General features: G+C 44.2%; 1 protein-coding gene across 1 annotated transcript in view; it reads left to right on the top strand.

Moving 5' to 3' along the window:
* Adamtsl3 (ADAMTS like 3) overlaps positions 1 to 19,431 on the top strand; it is a 224,751-nt gene that overhangs the window by 63,920 nt on the left and 141,400 nt on the right. Inside the window, exon 4 of the mRNA XM_050154110.1 lies at positions 10,107 to 10,234. Coding sequence (XP_050010067.1) covers positions 10,107 to 10,234 — 128 coding nt within the window. The remainder of the gene's footprint in view (positions 1 to 10,106; positions 10,235 to 19,431) is intronic.

Here is a 19,431-nt window from a genome sequence, read left to right as displayed (position 1 = left end):
TTTATGCAAATTTAACAGGGACATGAAGAGAAAACGAGGGGCCCGCAGAACTTAAAACCATAGCAGAACAACATAGTTCCTCAGTGGTATTTCTACATATATGACCAAAGATGGCACAGCATCAGGAGTCTGGAGCTACTATGCTTTAGAAACTGATGTTGAAATTTCAGTTAATATTGCACGCTGTCCTTACAGCTCTTTCCCATTCTCCTTCCCGTGTTTATCAGCCACACCAGAGGGGCCAGTTTGCTGGAGTGAGCACTCTCCTCTACAGCCCTCGCAGGGAGCTCTGTGGCTTGAGGGGGGCTCCGGACTGAAGTGGATCAAGCGCTCACCGCCGTTCCTTCTCCTTGACTTTTACAATCCTGTTTTTCCAAAGTTTTGCATCGTCTTTTGGTTGATTGGAATTCATCACCAACTTTAAAAGGAAAGTTTCCATTTCCCGAGGCTTTTCCTTTCTACATTTGAAAATGGTGTTCTGCCTGTGTCGTCTGTCTGTCTTTCCGTCTCTGTCCTAGTCCCTGTCTCCCTGTGTGTTAGAACATACATGACGACACTTAGCATTTTTTAACCGTTCTCTGCTCGCTCCAGCTCCTGGCAGTCAGCCCTCAACTGGTGCCTGTGGATGGGATGACTTGGGTGCTTCATAAATAGTTAGACATATTTCTTTTATGCCGGACTTCTTTCGTATAATGATTTCAATTTCATCTATGCTGTGGCCATGTTTCAGAATTCTATTCTTTCCTCTATATTGAATAATATGTGCAAATATACATTCCTATCTTATTTGTTCTCTTGTTGGTAGACATTTGGTTTTCCCTTCTCTGACTACTGTAAATACTTTGGCAGCAGAGATGGGCATCCAGCTCCCTGAGTCCATGTGTACAATTTTGGGGGAGATATGTACTCAGAAGGAGAATTACTGAGTCTTACGATGAACACACACTCTACTGTGCAACTGCCATACTGTTTCTCACGATGACTGTACCACTTTATATTCCCACCAGCAATGATGCGGGGGTCTAATCCCTCCACACGCTGCTGTTTTCACTGTTGTCTGGTCTTGCTCATTCCTTTCTCACAGTGTGTTGTTTTCCAGTAGTCATCCTGAGTGGATGAGTAATAGTAGCCTGTGGCCTTCACTGCAAACCGGATGGCTGGAGAGACGCTGCTTTGCCCATTAGAGTTGAGTGGCTGCATTTAAGTTTCCTTTAGCAATATTGTCTTAGTTAGGGTTTCTGTTGCCGCAATGAAATGATGCCATAACCAAAGAGCCAGGTGGGGAGGAGAGGGTTTATTTGGCTTATACTTCAGCATTGCTGGTCATCACTAAAGGAAGGCAGGATAGGAACTCAAACAGGGCAGGATCCTGGAGGCAGGAGCTGATGCAGAGACCATAGAGGGGTGCTGCTTACTGCCTTGCTTCCCCTGACTTGCTCAGCCGGCTTTCTTATAGAACCTAGGAACAGCAGCCCAGGAATGGCTCCACACACCATTGGCTGGGTCCTCCCCCACTGATCTCAAGGAGGCCTTTCCTCAGCTGAGGCTCCTTCCTCTGATGACTCCAGCTTGTGTCAAGTTGACACACAAAACCACCCAGTACGAGTATCATTATCGTGTGGCAATGTGAATTTTAGTTACAGTTTTTCATCAGAAGTCAGACATTCTGATTTTTGTATGAAGTCTTTGTACGTTTAAGTCTTGGCTAAATAATTCTTTTGTTAAATTCTTTAGGGGCTGGGGAAGTGACTCAATCAGTACAGCTCTTTCCTTACAAATAACTTAGCCTGTTTGGTGACTTTCAGGTCAGTGAGAGACCGTAGCTGAAGAACCAGGGAGACTGTACTTCAAAGAATGACACTAGAGGTTAACCTCTGACCTCCACAACACAGATGTATGCACGCAATCACCTTTGGCAGGCTGTGCCGTTATAATTAAGGAAGTTAGAGCTGCAGGGATGTTTCCTCTTTGTGCTCTTCTTTTTAGCTATTGTTGACATAGCCACTTTCATTTTATACAGACGGGCACTAGAATCTTACCGCAGGGGTGGGCTTGAGAGTGGTCATGATGCTTGAATGAGATCACCTTGTGCAACTTAACACAGACACCTGGGAATCGGCCCGGCATCTCCTATCCCCTGGGTATAGTAAGTCACCGTTTGATGCCATAAAACAATCTCACAGAAGTTCATAATTAGGATAATAAAAGGGTTATTTATTTAAGGGGAAAACTTACAGATCACCATTCTAAACAATAGTCCTCTGAGTGCAAACAGGAACAGAGTCCAGCAGCTGGAACAGGAGCCGGAAGCAAGAGAGCGGGTGCATGGTTCCCGCTGCTTTTTAAAGTATAAGAGACCATGCCCAAGTGGGCTGGTGTCTTAAAGGCTCTTTGCTGAAGAAGCAGAATGTGCTCTCACAGCAGCCATTGTTGGTCCCGTTGATCCCAGTGCCTTCAGGTGTCACCTCTGTGCCCTCCTCCTTGGGATAAATGATGTGACGAATGCGGGCGCTGGACTCTTGCATGCAGTGTTTCAGTGGAGGTTCTCCATCCCTCTTCACACTCCTGCCTGCCAGAAGAATTTCTCCAAAGCACAGTCTGCTGAAGTCTTGCCTCTGCTTAGCAAGTTTCCAGTGAGCTGATGAATGAGCATTGGTGGAAGCTTTTTATGAATGAGCGTGCAAGTATGGTGGAAGTTCGCTGCCCTTCCACACTGGCCCGGGTATGGTCACCATGCACTGCCTCAGTTCTCTCTTGCCAGTAGGGAACACTACAAGATTGGAGGGGAAAGAGAGGAATGCCTGTTCTCTCTGTCTGTATCTATCTTCTGTCTCTGTTTCTCTGTCCCTTTCTGTGTCTCTTTGTCTTTCTGTGTGTCTCTGTCTCTCTCTGTCTCTCTCTCTCTCTGTCTCTCTCTCTCTCTCTCTCTCTCTCTCTCTCTCTCTCTCTCGCTGTATTTTCTCACCAAAAACCTTACCCCTTCCCCCCATCGCTCTTTACACAGAAAGATGAAGATGAAATTCCTGAGATTATTATAGAGTCTGGCTCACACTAGCCCAAACTGCTGCCCAGGTCTCATGGCTTCTCTGTACCCTGTCCACTCAAAGACTTGTTTTAAAAAATGATTCTCAGGGGCTAAGGGTATTATTCAGTGGCAAAGCTCTCGCCTTGCCTCCTATGCCCAAGACTGTGAGTTTGATCTCGAGTGCTGCAAAAACAAATGCTAATACTTCAAAAATAAATTAATATATAAACACATAGAATAAAATACCCCTCAAGGGTCTCCAAAGAAGCCTCAGTAAATAAAGTGCCTGCCACGCAAGCCTGAGGACATCTGTTGGGTTCCTTAGTCAAGCACATTGGCTCATACTCACGTGAACAAGTACACACACAGACACACTCACACCATGCACACTACACACACAACACACACAGATTAACGCATAGACACATGACACACACCACACACACATAGACCCACCACACACAGAGATACACACACACACACACACACACACACACACACACACACACGGGATTTGACCAGCACAGTTCTATTGGGGAAGTAATAGAAACTCTGTCTGGAGTTTGAGATGCAGCTTGGACCGGAACCATTAGATATGAAGCTACAGAGTAAGGTGTGTCTGACAGGCAGATGCTTACCAGTGTGAAGTATGTCCCAGTGAATTAGGGGAAAAGAAGTTCTCTTATGGTGGTAAAAATGACCAGGGACCAAGACTGGCTAGGAAAAGGCCCTAGGCTGTTGGCTTTCCAGCCAGTGAGTCTTAGCAGAGAGGAGTATGGACTGGGCAAGGAAGGGTAAGTGTCAGAGTCCTGGGAATTTATGGCCGGCACCTAGTACATGGCTTTAGATATATTAGTGTTTAATAAACCTGGTTGAATTGAATTGTTGATCTCCATGACAACCTGACTGGCATTTTTATGGCATCCGCCCCATTCATAATTTTAAAGGTTTGTTGCTCAAGACCTGAAGGTGGTATTAACCTGAAAGAATGTATCTACTGTTAACAGAATCCGAGTGGTTTGAGATCTCCTCAAATAACCTGTGTGGGAACATTGGAATGAACGTTTATTTGATGCCTGGGAAGTCATCTCCCACTGGAACCCATTTCATTCGGAGTTGTGTTTAACATGGAGCTGCTAATATGGCGTTTCCAATAAGTGGCCTTAGATGTGCAGTCTGTGTTTAATTACTCTTGTTTGAGCTAGACCAGCAGAACAGGGCTATTCAGTAGAAGTCAGAGGCTTGAGAACTTGTCAGGGAAATAGTTTATGATTTGATTTATGCCTGGGGATCCAAGAAGAGCAAGCAAAACTCAAAGCGTTATGAGATGGTGAACACATCCACCCCCGCCGTAGTCCAGGCTTTGGCCAAGTCTGATTATATAATGAGTAAACAATATCTTGGGGGCTTGTTTTTCATCCAGCATATTCCCAAGCTGCAATTTTACTTGGGAAAATATGATTTTCTAAGTAATCATTAAGGCTGATGGTTTAAAGCAAACGACACAAAGTGCACACTGTTCCTTAAGATGTGTTTTCAGAGGCTTTCCTTGGGTGTTTTTCTTTGCTCTTTAAAACAAAACAGCAACAAAAAAACCCTTAGATTGAATGTTTTATTGTGTGTGCACACACATGCACATACATTGCATGATGCTAAAAAACAGTCACCAGCAAATAATTAGCAGATTGAAAAGTGTTTATAATTCATTAGCAGTTAGGAAATAGAGACAAGTAAAAATAGGGGCTCATGTGCATCACAGACTCGCCCGTTGGAGATGATGGGGCATATGGTTCCCACAGAACTGTCGCATCATTCTATGGAAAAGAACTGACCTTGCTCTAACAAATATCTGTCCTATGCTAACAAAGGTCATGGAAATAGCTTATGTATTTGTTTTTCACGACACTTAAGGATTAATGCCACGCCCCCTGAATCCCTTGACCCCTCTCCCTTCCTGTTCATTTAGAGCAGCTTGAGGACCTGGAACCATATCTGTCCTCTTGGGACCATGGCAGAATCTTGATCTTGGGTGTCTGTCTGGATAAGGGAATCAGCAGATGTCAGGGAGCCCACAAATGCCACCCAGGAACACGCATCCCTCGCAAGATCCCCAAGATAAGATGGCAGGCTTTGGAAAACCAGAAGTGTAGCTCCACTTGCGCTAAAGGTGGGGTGGGGGTGGTGGATAACTCAAAAGGCGTCATTGAGATATCAAAACAATGTTGTGGTCCAGTGGCTCACAGCTGCAGATGGAGTGGATCCAACACGCCGGATGCTAATGTCAGTGACGGTAGTTCGGTGCCTGAATTTGACCGGATTCCTGGTCACAAAGGAAATGGACCATCAGTGAGAAGTCACACAGAGGAAAGCAGGATTAGCCTGAGGGGGTTGACCAAGGGGTTCTGCCTTGTCCACATCATTCCTTGGACACATATGGTTCTGAAAATGTTGCTCTCCTGAAGATGTTGCTGGGAATATTCACAAGAGAGGCCGTGGGGTTTAGAGAGGATGTAAGCTGAGCCAAGGACTAGCCCACGGCACTTTCTGCATGAAGAGCAGCTGCCCTGGGAAGGACACAATTCTTCAGGTCTTTGTCTAGGTCTTACCACAGAGGCACAAATGTGATGTTGGGTGAATCAAACTTTGATTGGGTTCATTCAACAACTTGCCTTACAAAACAGTGTTCACACAGAGTCTAAATAGTCGTGTAAGCCAGTTTAAGGCGATGTTGAGAAGGGGAATTGGGAGAAACGGTACCCACTAGTAAACAAAAGTTGCCTTGTCTGGGTTATCATGAAGCCAGCTGTCTCTGTGGCCACTGGGTTTTAGGGACTGGGCTGGTCATAGTGAGGCTACCACATACCTCTTCTCTCAGGGGGCTGGTGGTCACCACACAGCCTGGTAAGGCCCTACCCAGTTCCCATGACTGACTGCCTTTCCATCCTCCACAGCCCTCTTCTGCAGCTTGATTCTTGACAATGGTGATTGATATTATTTCATATTTTTGTGGTAATATTAAGCTATATTCACAGGTATCTCTGATGAGTGGGCAACATGATCTGTTTCCTGTTGTAGAAAAGCAGATATAGTTATTAACGGAATTCGGTGGGGTTCGGAAGCCACATCTAGCATGCTTATCAGTGACTTGGGGGACACATGGAAGTTACAAGGTCAAGGAGCATGGCTTAGAGATGGTTGCTGGGATCAGGGTCCAAACAGACCTCAGCAGGCTGAGCTCCCAAGCCAAAAGCACCAAGAAGAGATTCATGGGTGACTAATGTTAAATCAATCTTGCACAAGCATTGCCCGGAGAGCTAGCTCTGCCATCATTATTTTGATGTTATTTTTAAGAACAACTAGTTGCTGTCATTTGTGACACACCCACCAGCTACACGGAGACACTGTGTGGTTTCCTTTCTCCCTGTGTGTTTTAAGTATTGTGTGAATGATGGTGACTAGCTGTTTAACCTGAGTGTTATGAAAGTTAAAAGCTTATCTAACAGCTTTAATCATTATGTAATCCTGCCTCCAAAGGGGTTCCAATAAATGGTGTGGCTGAAATAAGAAGAAGGGGGGGGGGAGAAGGGAGGGAGGGGAGAGGGAGAAGGAAGAAAAGACAGAAAGAGTAAGGGAGGATGGAGGGGAAAAGGGAGGGAAACTTTATCAAAAATTTGGCATGGGTTAAGGAAATAGCTTAGTTCAGTTCCGAGAACCCACATAGAAAAGTCAGGGGGGCCGGGAGGTGGTGGCGCACGCCTTTAATCCCAGCACTCAGGAGACAGAGGCAGATGGATCTCTGTGAGTTCGAGGCCAGCCTGGTCTACAAGAGCTAGTTCCAGGACAGGCTCCAAAGCTACAGAGAAACCATGTCTCAACAAACCAACAAAAGGAAAAGAAAAAAGAAAAAAAGAAAAAGAAAAGTCAGGTATGATAGCCTGTGTTTGTAATTGCAGCACTGGGGAGGCTGAGAAAGATGGTTCTCTTGGGTTGGTGAGCCAGCACTGTCAAAGAAGTGAGCTCCAAACTGATATGAGACCCTGTTTTAGAGTCAAAAATCAAAGTGGACTGCTCCAGAGTAATGACATACAAGATTATTCTCTGGTTTCCACATCTGTGCATACATGCACTGTACACACCCACATGTGCGCACGCGTGCGCGCATACACATACACACACACACACACACAAGCACACATGCATATACACATGGGAATATGGATCATGGGGCAATACCTGGCTTAGGCTCTTTTTAGATATAATGCCACAGTCTAGACACTGCATTTTGAGATTTAAAATTTGCATCCTTAATTGTGTGCAGAGATTGAACACAGTCACGAAAGAGCAGAAGGCGTTTGGGGTATTAGCCCGGTAATGGAGGCTTTGGGGAAATCTAGGAGGGTTCTTCCAGAGGAGAGGAGTGGGGCTCATTGTCGGATTCTTTAGAGGGATGGAAATTCTGGGAAAGGAAGACCAGAAGAGAGAAGTGGCTAAAATCAGGGACTTTGTTGCTACTTTGTAGCTAGAAAGCACACAGGCCAGTGGTTGGCAGAAACGCCTCTGGGGTCTGTGGAACCCAACCGTCCTAACAGAGAAGGGGACACCACCACGACGCCTTGAGATGCCATTTGCTTTCTGTTTTCTTAAGAGGAAAAAAAAAATCTGACGGATCCAATCAGAGGAACCAGATGTTTTCATTTTATAATGTGCCCGTTTTAATTATTTTAGAATCAAGATGTTTTCTCTAAGTGAAGGTGGAGGAGCTATGGAAAGAAACCCGAGTCTAACTATAAGTGGAACAGATGGGAAGGCGGGAGTAAAAACAAATTAAAGCAATATTGCAGGGGGCTCTCAACTTTCGCTTAAAAAATATATGATGATATTTTTCAACTTTTCACATTCGACCAATTCATAGATTGAGTGACAGGATGAATAGCCAGTTTCAGCTGTGTAGAGTTTAAGCATTTGCCTAAACGGTCTGGACTTACCCCGCCGAGAAGTCCAGATGAATGCATTAAACTGCTAATTGTATTTTTCTATGAATTGGAATTTTGTATTTTATACTATATTATAGACAGGGTTGTGTTTGATGACATTCAGGGCAGAAAATCGACCCAAACAGTGTTCTTAATTAGAACAGTCAATAGTATGGGTTTAATTAGCTCCTGTTCCTGATGACAGATTTGGTCAGCGGCCAAATATTTATTCTTTCTGTCTCTCTGTTGAGGCTGCAGTACTGTTCTATGGGGCTGTTCACTGTGCTATTAATAGAAGCTGTCAGACCCGGTGACCGGGGGCACTTGAGTAAAAGTTATTGGAAAACCTTTTTTGCGCCCTGTCATTATTTTTTTTTTCTCATTTTGGTTTTGAAGGTCTTCCCTACCAATCCCCTTCTTAATTTAACTTTTTTGGGGAGGGAATGATGATGTAACTTGCCTGAAGGCTCAGGGCAACCTGAGCCATATCTAGTTCAGGCGCATGCTGTCATTCAGCACTGTGTCCTGGTTTCTCTACATTCTCTGCCTTATGACCTACCTGTTAAATCCTGTCTGACTTGACCATTTATTTCCACATTCCAAGAGGACAGGGTTTTGTTCGTTTGCTTACCTGCTTGATTTTAAGGAAGACATTTTGTGTTTTATCTTTTAGAATATGGTAGAAGGGGCTGGAGAGAAGGGTCAGCGGCTCAGACTTGCTGTTTCTCAGAGGGCTGGGGTTCAGTTGTCAGCACCTGTTCTGGGGGAACCACAGTCACCTGTGACACCCCCTCCAGGTGATCTAATGCCTCCCTTCTGCCCTCCAAAGTAGCCTGCGCTCATGTGAGTGCACGCGCTACCCCACCCCAGACACGGGAATATATATAAGTAAGGGTAAAAACAAGCCTTTTAAACATGCTTCGAAATAGGGAGACGCAACACAGAATGTTGCGTAAGTCATCCAAAGCCCTCCCACTCTCTCACCGTGGCATTCTCTTTCTCTGGGCATCTCTTGGTCTATCCACGGGCAGACTTGCCCCTGTTAAATAAGTCATTGTCATCAATGATTGTATTTTGACCTAAAATACTTCAAAGATAGACAGAAGGAAAGAAAGAAAAAGAGAAAGAAAGAGAGAGAGAGAGAGAGAGAGAGAGAGAGAGAGAGAGAGAGAAAGAAAGAAAGAAAGAAATTTCAAAGCCACCGAAAACATCACCCAGGAAAGACCACCTGGCTCGATGCTGATTCCTAAGGCTTAGGCACATTTGCTGCAAAGGGTAAAGGAAAGCCAGCAATGCCATTCCTCTTGTGATTTTTCCCAGGGACAGAGGCGGCTTGATGTGCATTCTTGTAGCCTGTGCTCCTATACTTTCACTGCTGTGTACGAAGACAGAAACTGTTTTGTGTTTTCACTTTAAAGAAATCAAACCACACCAGCCTTTTCTACTTTCTTACCTCTGCTAATAGATATAAGACAGTCTTTCCGATGCTAACCATAAGACTATCAAATGTTTATATGGCATATAATTTTCTTGGCATTTTATGGTTTCAGCGCTTTAATATAAATTTCTAAGATATCTGGAATTCATTCTGACATATTTTAAGAATTTATAGATTTTTCTAAAAAGTCTTTTTTATTAGATTTATTATTCATTTTGTTTTATGTGTGAGTGTTTCACCTGTGTGTGTGTGTGTGTTTATGATCATATGTGTGCTTGGTGCCTGCTGAGGTCAGAAGGGGCATGGGCTCTCCGGGGACTGGAGTTATGAACAGTCATGAATTACTCTCTGTGCACTGGGCATCGAACTTGGGTTCTCTGTGAGAGCAACACGTGCTCTTAACTGCTGCCAAGTTTCTCCCAACCAAGAGTTTATCTATTTATAAAAATAATCTGTAATACTAGTACCTAGGAGACGGGGGCGATGAGGTGGAGAGAGCAGCCTGGGGTGCACATAAACTCAGTGTCTGCTCGAGCTACGTCGTGAGACGCTAGCTCCAGAATTAAAATAGTTTAAAGCTACTTTTAGTAGATAAAATAAAACGTGCTTTGTAGTAGACTTAGGTGATAATTGACTTCTATAATTGGCTGTATTCCCCCCCACCGTACAGACCTCAAGGAACACTCATTCCGAGGAAGACAAAGATGGCAACTGGGATGCTTGGGGCGACTGGAGCGACTGTTCCCGGACCTGTGGCGGAGGAGCTTCCTATTCCCTGCGGAGGTGTCTGACGGGAAGGTCAGTGGGGGCTTGGTCACTCCTGGGGGGACTGTGTCACTGTCTCTGGGTGACACAGAAGGGGAGGGGCTGTGGCTCTGAAGTGTCCTATTCGGTGAAGGTGACTTACTATCTATCATAAACATCAGCCAATCTCAAGTTAACATATTTATAAGGGAACAAACCTACTTTCTGGTATGTCACCGTGACCTATTTACATTAGTGGTCACAGGGTTCAGGAAAACCAGACACTTTGGTCCCAAGAAAGTGAAGGCCTGTTAAGTTCACTGTTAACAGGGTTCAGGGACAAATGTTATGTCATCTTGGTGGCAGTCCTTGCAAGGCTGCCACTGAAATCACTTTCTTCTGTGAATGCACCATGGATGAAGAAGGTAATGTAGGAACTGGGGAGCCGACACAAGGGGTAAAGTGTGTGCTTCACAAGCAAAGGACCCGAGTTCAGGTCCCTGGAACCCACAGAAAAGTCAGGAGTGGTGGTGCACGGTCGTGACCCTGTGTTGGATGGGTGCAGCAGCTCCCGCGGTATAACTGTTAGTGTTCTGGACTATGAATTCAGCAATCTGAGTTCATATCTCGGTGGAACCTGTTCCTTGTGAAGAGACCTGGTCAGTTGTCCTCATCAACTCAGACCATGAAACCCAGTATAGACGGGCTGCCCATGCATGCTTCAGCATTGCTGGGGGCATCTTCACTTCATAGGGTGGGCAGAGACACGTGGATCACAGGGCCTTGCTGCTCAGCATGTCTAGCCAAAGTGGTGAACTTATGTTCCGTGAGAGATCCTGCCTCAAAAATTAAGAGAGAGCTATGGGGACATACGCACACACGGGAGAGCTCACCCATGTGTTCAAATGCATACAACACACACACATTTTTTAAAAGTCTTATAAAGAAGGTAATACACACTCTGTTTTCATCTCTTCAATCCATTTATACTAAAATGTGAGATCAGTTTAATTTTAATAGCCCACTAGTCTCTGGGAATCCTGCGCTCGCTATTTTTGAAGTTGTGACCCATGGAAGAGTTTAAACCATGATTCTTGGGTAAGGCGCAACCTCAGGCGATAGACTCTCATCTTCTGGTCCCAGACAAAAATCTCCTAGATTACGGCAGCCGTCTTCACATGTAGGATGCCGTCGGGTGATCGAGTGAACTGGCTTTTACTGTTCATCTCCAGCTACGGAGAAGAGACACAAGGGAAGCATATTTTCTTCTGCTCAGTTTGCGGTTCATGTAGATCTTGTGCAGGTGTATTAGAAAGTGATGAAGTCTGTCCTTCACTTTCCTCGAGACAGTGCGGGCTTTGGTGCATGAAGAGCCAGAGTCTTTGAGGAGGAGGACACATTGGTCCACCCAGGAAGGCACAGCAAGGCTGCTGGAGCATGGTTGTAGTTTCATCTAAAGAAATTTTGATAGAACCTCAGCTTAGGTAAATGGATACAGACTTGAAACCAGGCTTAGTTTAGTGACAATCAGGGTTATGCTTGATCCCCCCGTTTTCTTTTATCTTCATTGGGAAATTAAGTCTCTATAACTCTAAATACATTGTTATGTGTAGAAGAATCATGTTGTATCTTATAATATCAGGGTATATCTATATAAATATAGAGTTATAAATCCTACCGAGATCTTTGTCAGAGGACCACATTACCCGTGGACAAGGGGAGGACAGTGACTTCTATGGTGAAGGATAAGTTCCTCTCCACTGCTGGTCAGTCACTAAGGGGAGAAGGGTCAACCTGAAAGCTGAAGGGGCAGCTTGGATGTCTCTATGTAACCTCCAAATATGAGGGACATGAATAATTTTAAATTAATAATAGCTGTAATGGTAAAGAAGTGGAATTTGCTCCATTGTCTTCCTTAAAAAAAATGTATCCTGTACTCACGTTTGTTAAAAAAGAATTTAGAAGAGTATATTAATGGATGATAATTTTCATTCCCTTTCCATAGAATCAAAATATTTACATGTTTATATATTCTTGATTCACCTGAAATTATTCTGGTCTTGCTTGTAAACCAATCTTGCCATGTAATGCCTCTCAGGAAGCCTGTGAGCTGTGGCTTCTTCATCCTAAGTGGGCTGTGTGTGGATAAACAAAGCATGGCTTGACTTCTGGCTTTCCTGATGAAGGTGTGGGCAGGAGAGGAAAGGGACCATACTGCTGTGAGTAGGGGACAGTGTCCTGTGGCTTGGCAGATGGTTCAAGCTGGCTCCTAGGAGGGCTTTGGGATTTATCTGATTCCCTGCCCATCTCTGACCCCAGTCCACTGAGCTCTCTTGTCCCCGGTTTCCTTGACGTGTGTTATCCAGTACACCTCGTCTTTTAATATGATTTACACAGAAGCCTGGTGGGGTCACTAATGGGCATCAAGCTGAAGAGAATGATTGAGAGAAATCATGCCGAAATCTCCCAGTAACAAATACTTCAGCCATCAGGGTCGGGCTGCTTAGATCTCTCTCCCCTGCATCCACTCTTGTGCTGGCCCAGTGCCAGCATCCATCCCTCTTGTTTTTATGGAATTCTTTCTCCCCCAAGAGATTCCCAGGCATCTGAAACTGTCTTCATTTTATTTTTGAACTGCAATGGTAAATTTTCCCCAGGTATGTGATGGTATAGATATGATTTCTCATGAGAAATTAGAATATATTACCACACCATTTCATGAGGTCAGACGCAGATTGAGAACTCTGAAGTCCAGATCCCATTCTTTCTTCCTCTCTAAACACATAGAGATGCCCCTGTGACGTTCACTAGAAAACACATTCCCTTCAAGCCCCTTCTTTCATTAGCCAATTCTTTGTTCACGTCTTTGTTGGCTTGTTATGGCCCCAACCCCTAACCCTATTCATATAGATTCCTTTCTTTTTGTCCATTTGCCCTGCTTCTTTGCTTCCTGGGAAATTCTCTCTCTCTCTCTCTCTCTCTCTCTCTCTCTCTCTCTCTCTCTCTCTCCAACCCATCCCATCAATTCTAGAGGGTAACCCAGAGCAATGACCACAGTCTGTATTGTTTGGGAGTTTCTGGGATCCCAGTGACCAACAACACAAAGGAAAGGGAGCTACATCTGGCATCAGGCTTTTTGTTTGATAGCCTATAACGTCTGGGAGAGGCATTGCCCCCATATAGGGTAACTCCATTAAAACTTATATACATTTATGAATATAAACACATACACATTTATATTTCAGGAAGCTTCTGCAATAGGAGATTCCCATCTGGCTTTTCCAGAGGACTTCAGGGTTTGTTATCATCCTCAAAGCTTTCTACTGCAGGAAAGGGAAGGAAGCTAGGGGCTAAGTACTCCATGCTGTGATGTCCCTGCTCTTCGTTTTTAATGTTTACTTTTGCATATATATATATATATATATATATATATATATATATATATATATGAGCTTAATCATGACATTTTGGAGAAGCATATGAGTGTCATCAATGTTGCTTATAGGGGCATGATATATCACCAGGAGCTGCACCCTTGACAAAGATGTCTTTCCCTCTCCGGTACCTATTGACTGGCTATAGATCCTCCAGTTGGATGATGCCTTGTGCCTGCCCCCCCCACCAGATGGACTCAATCTTGTGCAGGCCTTGCACAAATAATCACGGCAGTTGTGAGTTCATTGTAGTGTAATGTCTATGCTGTGTCTGGAAGATAGCGTTCCACAGCGCCCCACCCCTTCCTCCGGCTCGTGTGTTCTCTCTGCCCCTCTTCTGCAATGTGCCCTGCACACTGGAGGGTCTAATACAGATGTCCCCTTTACGGCTGAGCCTTCAAATGTCACTTATTCTTATCACGTGACCAGTCGTGACTCTCAGCACTCACTGCTGCCCACTGAAAACAGAAGCCTCCCTGACCACAGGCAGCCTGTTTTGAGTTCTGCAGAAAAAATTGAATCATTTCTGGCAATCCCAGGCTATTGCATCAGAATTTAACTTTCACTGCTCTCCAAAGCCAAAGATATTCTTAGTATAAAATAGACAATTGAGATAGCCCCCCCATTACAGAATTTGAATTTTTAATATAAATACTCTTACCTAGCCAGGCAAAGTCTGTAAGACGTTGAGAGAAGAATTTACAACATTTTTGTAGAAAGTTTTCCAAAAAAAAAAAGAAAAGATAATATATTAAAATTCTTTTTGTGAATCAAATATAAAACTAATACCAAAACCAGAAAAAGTGTATACAGAAAGAAAACTATAGACCAATATAGGCCATAAATATAAAATATAAAAGTTATAAATTAAATATGATCTTTAAGAGAATTGTACATCAAGATGAATTTAGTCCAGTGTTGTAAGGCTGGACTGGGCAGTATTGGCGCACACCTTTAATCTCACTGGGGAGGCAGAGGCAGACAGATCTCTGTGAGTTTGAGGCCAGCCTGGTCTACAGAGTGAGTAAGACTGGCCCAATGTTCCAGAGTCAGCTATTGTCATTTTAATAGGGTAAAGAAACCATTCATAGGGTCATACCAGTCGATGCAAAGAAAGTATTTGACAAACGTCAACCCCCATCTATTATAGAGAACTCTTGGAGAAAAAGGGACTAAAAGGGACTTTCCTCAGTTTGATAAAGAACACCAAAGGCCTGCAGCTAGCAGAGACTTAGCAGCAAGCCCTGTGGTTCCCTCCTAACATCAGGAATGAGGCCCTTGGGGGAGGGAGGCTGCTCTTCCCTACGTTTCTCAGCAGAAGGCTGCACTTTTATGCAGCCAATAAAGCAAAGAAAGAAAGAAGGACCTTTGCTTGCAGAGGACATTGCTGTCTACACAGAAAATCTCAAGGAGTTGATGAAGCAATTTATGCAACTAAAAAGTGACTTTAGCAAGGTCTGGGATGCAGAATAAACATACAAAAATCCACAGTGTTTCTCTTGCCAAATGGACAGTCACTAAAATTTAAAATATGACATCATTTAAAATCATCCTAAACCTAAGCATAAATCTATCTGAACATATATAGAGGGCTGCGAAGTACTAACGACAGACATGAAAGATAGGGGTGGGGCGAAGGGATGGCTCAGTGGTTATGAGCACCGGCTGCCTTTGCAGAGCCCACAGGCTCAGTTCCTGGCACCCACAGCAGATGGCTCACAAGTGCCTGTAACTCAGACTCCAGGCGATCCAGTGACTTCTCTGGGCTCCCGCTAACTTTCCCCCTCCCATATACATGTGTAAATAAAATGAAACGGATCTTAAAAACAAATGAAAGCTATAAATACCCGGAGAGGTAGTTTGTCCACAAGTTGCCAGACTCAATATGGTAAATATGTCATTTTTTCCTAAGTTGATGTATAGGTTTAACTATGTTTCTCTTAAAAGACAAACAATATTTTTGTGCGTGGATGGAGATGAGATTATTGTAAAATTTAGATGGAAAAGCCCAGGCCCTGGAGTAGGTGAGATGAGTGGAGGAACAGAGTAAGCCAGTCAGCTTATGTCCTATGAAGACGTAATCAAGAGGGTGGCTTTGGCAGAGCAACAAATGAGATGATTGACGGGACGGCTTGCAACAACAGACTGCGGAGCTTTAAACCCACTGCTAGGACAGAAAATCTAATCAGAAAACGAGGGAAGGATGAGCGAGTGGCTGCAGAGATAGTCAGTGAGTACACGGGAAGGGGCTCAGCACGGCTGGCTGTTGTAAACTAAACCATAGTGACTAGAGCGATCATGGAAGGAAACTGTTGACAGGTGAGCATCCGCCAGGGATGCAGGGAACTAGATGGTTCCTGGTGGTGGGAGTGCAACTTGGTCTAGTCACTCTGAAAAACAGTTTCTTTCTTATTTCTTTTTGGTTTTTTTCAAGACAGGATTTCTCTGCGTAGGTCTGGCTGGCCTTGAACTCACAGAGATTCCCCTGCCTCTGTCTCCCAGTTGCTGGGATTGAAGGTAAATGAAGGATTAAAAGAAATGAATCATTGATGCACTGAGCAACCTGGGCGGATCTCTGGGAATTCAGACGACCTTTGGAAAAAGAAGTCCAAAATCTGCTTCATCCTGCTCATAAGATATATATTTTTTAATGATTAAACTTTTAGAAGTGGAGAACGGATTAGTAATTGCCAAGTGGTAGACGAAGAGGGGAGGGAGGAGGCACAGCTACTAAAGGAAGCTTGCGGGAGCCCTGTGATGGCAGTAATGTCCTATACTTTAACCGTGTGAGTGGCGACTCCCTGGGTGTGTCCCTGTGCCAGACTTCCTTAAGTTGTCACCTTTAAGAGAAACTGAGTGGACAGTAGACAAAACCTCTGAAATATTTCTGACAAAACTATGTGATTCACAGAAATTTTACACATTTGATTTACTCCAGGTAAACTAAACATGCCTGCCTTTCAAACTAAAACTATAGGAAGAATCTAAGGAAGAATCCACAGGGAAAACTGAAGGCCAGGACAGTGAGTGTACAGCCGATTCTCTGCCTGCCCTGGTGATGGAGGTGGGAATCCAGTTTTCAGAGGGTTCAATCCACCTTAAATACAGGAGCCCAGGCCTGGGGAGTATGTGAGACATAGCTTAGGAACCGCAACCCTAGCTTAAAGGAAGGACCTTTGTGGGTCACACACTTCCCAGACAGGTTTTGTATACCAGCCTAAGGAATTAAATTTGTGGATCTTATAAATGGGAAAAGTTTCCACTGTAGAACACGGGTGCTGCTGTTCTCCCAAGAGTTCCGGGGGCCCATCTATTGGCCCCCTTACACTGTGTGTGGTAAGGAGGCTGAATGCATATAGTCCGCAGGCTGTGGAGGTTTGCAATGGAAAGTCAGCATAAAGGTGGCCTTGTTATCCACCGGGACTAAGCTATGGAATCCACCTGTTAACTGAGGAGTGGAGAAAGTATATATGTATGTATGTCTATATATATGTATTTATATATGAATTATGGAATTTTATTCAGCCATAAAGAACAAAATTATGTCATTTTCAGGAATGTGAATGCAACTGGAGTTTATCATATTAATCAAATTAATCAGTCTCGAAAGACAAATACCATGTGTTTTCTCTCATGTGTGTATTCTAGATTTTACACTGATATATAAATCATGTATGCATGCATGGCGTGAAAAGATCTATCTCGGGAAATGAAGGAGACAGACAGGAGGGTGATGGGCGAGAAAGGGAGACTCTGAAGCATAGGGGTTGGACATGTTCAAAGTACATTGCGTAGTTGTATAAAAATGTCCTTTTGGAACCATGTGCACCGAGTACCTGCCAGATGTAAAAAGTGACCCTGACGAGCCTGGCAGTGGCGAGGGATCTGGAGAGAGATTCCCACCAAGAGAGCTCTTGCAGCACACGTTTGCAGTCCTGAAGTGCAGAACCGCGGAGGAAACATTAGCACAGCCAGGTGTCAACAGCAGTTCCAAGATTGAAGGAGGAAAGTCAGGCAGTGATTCATCCAATGAACGATCGAACCCCCTCCCAACACACAAATCCTAGCAACTCGGATGTAGAGATTGACGCCTGATGGGTCCAGAGTGCCTCATCATGAGTGGAAGCCACGTGGTCTTTAACAACGATTGTAAAGGGAAGACTTCCTGCAGTTGCTGTCTGTGCTTGGGGTCCTAGCGGTGTAGCCAAAGTAGGGAGACAAGAAGACACACCATTTAAGGACTAGAAAGGAAGAAGTAACTCTCAGGACTCACAGCTCAAGTAGATAGTGAATCTACGAGCACCTGTATACAAATAAGGGTTGTAAAATCAGTTGCAGAATCCGCTGGAGAATTCTAGGCAAGACTAATGCATAAATGGCTCGGCTCTGACTCCGTGGGAGGAGCTAGAAAGCAGCATTCTGAAAGGCAACCTGTGACCTATTAAGAAACTACGAAATATTTAGCAATGACTTCTATAAAGAATGTGTAAGACCTCTCTAACACATGATCATAAATAGGAAATCTCAGCATCAGAAAAATGCCAATGGGGAACAAGTATAAGGATCTGAGCCGTTCAGATAACACCTGCTCACCAGGAAACAAAGCCCACAGCAAATAGGTGGAGACAGAAATAGGAACCAGAAACTGAGAGGTGCAAGCTGCGTTCTTGAAAACAAGAGAAAATATCCAGTCACCGCTGCCACCACCAACAAAAAGGGTGTGATGAGCTTCCCTGTTCTCCAGTTTGGGAAAATTTACAAAGTTTTAAAATGCCAAATTATTGACCTCAGTGTGTAAAAATGAAAACAACCACACATCCTAAGAAGTACAGAGGAAATGGAGAGAATTTAGAGAACAATCTGCAGTGCCTGTCAGATGTCTGTTCCCCAGAACATGCTGATGTGTGTGCCATAGTCTATCCTGACGTGTGTCCCACAGACACGCTGATGCGTGTCCCGCAGTCCGTGCTGATGCGCGTCCCGCAGTCTGTGCTGATGTTTGTCCCCCAGACATGCTGATGTGTGTGCCATAGTCTATACTGACATGTGTCCCACAGACACGCTGATGCATGTCCCGCAGTCCGTGCTGATGCGTGTCCCGCAGTCTGTGCCGATGTGCATCCCGCAGTCTGTGCCGATGTGCGTCCCGCAGTCTGTGCTGATGTTTGTCCCCCAGACATGCTGATGTATGTCCCGCAGTCCATGCTGGTGTATGTCCTGCAGTCTGTGCTGATGTGTGTCCCGCAGTCCGCGCTGATGTGTGTCCTACAGATTGTGTTGATGTGTGTCCCACAGACACTGCAGGTTACTCTGTGGTGACAGGCATTTCTCACTGTGGAACTACAGATGCCCTTTAAAATCTGGAATTACCTGAGATCATCAATGTTAAGGAAAATCAATTGATTCATATCAAAAAAATCCATAAATAAATTGGGGTAAAACATTTTATAATTGGAAGAACAGTATTCAATGGACAAGCATTAGAGTGTGTCAATCCATATAAAAATAAATTTCAAGTGGTTTAAAGTCCATCTATGATTATAAAGTTTGAAATAATGTAGATGGATACCACTATGCTTTCTGAGTAGTGAAAAATTCTTTAGCAAGGTTATAAAAGCCCAACTTATAAAGCAAACTGAAGGCGTAAGTCACGAACAAGGCAACACCAGTTTGGAGTTATGATTAATAGGGTGTTATTTATTTAAAGGGGAAAAAACTTACAGATCACAATCCCAGACAACAGCCATCTGCGCAACCAGGAAGGGAGTCTAGTCTCCAGCCGAGCAGGAAGAGAAGAGAGCGAGCAGAGGAAATAGC

The sequence above is a fragment of the Alexandromys fortis genome, unplaced genomic scaffold (assembly GCF_014885135.2).
Source record: "Alexandromys fortis isolate MF-2015 unplaced genomic scaffold, M_Fortis_MF-2015_v1.1 scaffold_86, whole genome shotgun sequence".
NCBI classification, from domain to species: Eukaryota; Metazoa; Chordata; class Mammalia; order Rodentia; family Cricetidae; genus Alexandromys; species Alexandromys fortis.
Note: the sequence above shows the minus strand (reverse complement) of the source record. Positions and strands in the feature narration are given on the sequence as shown.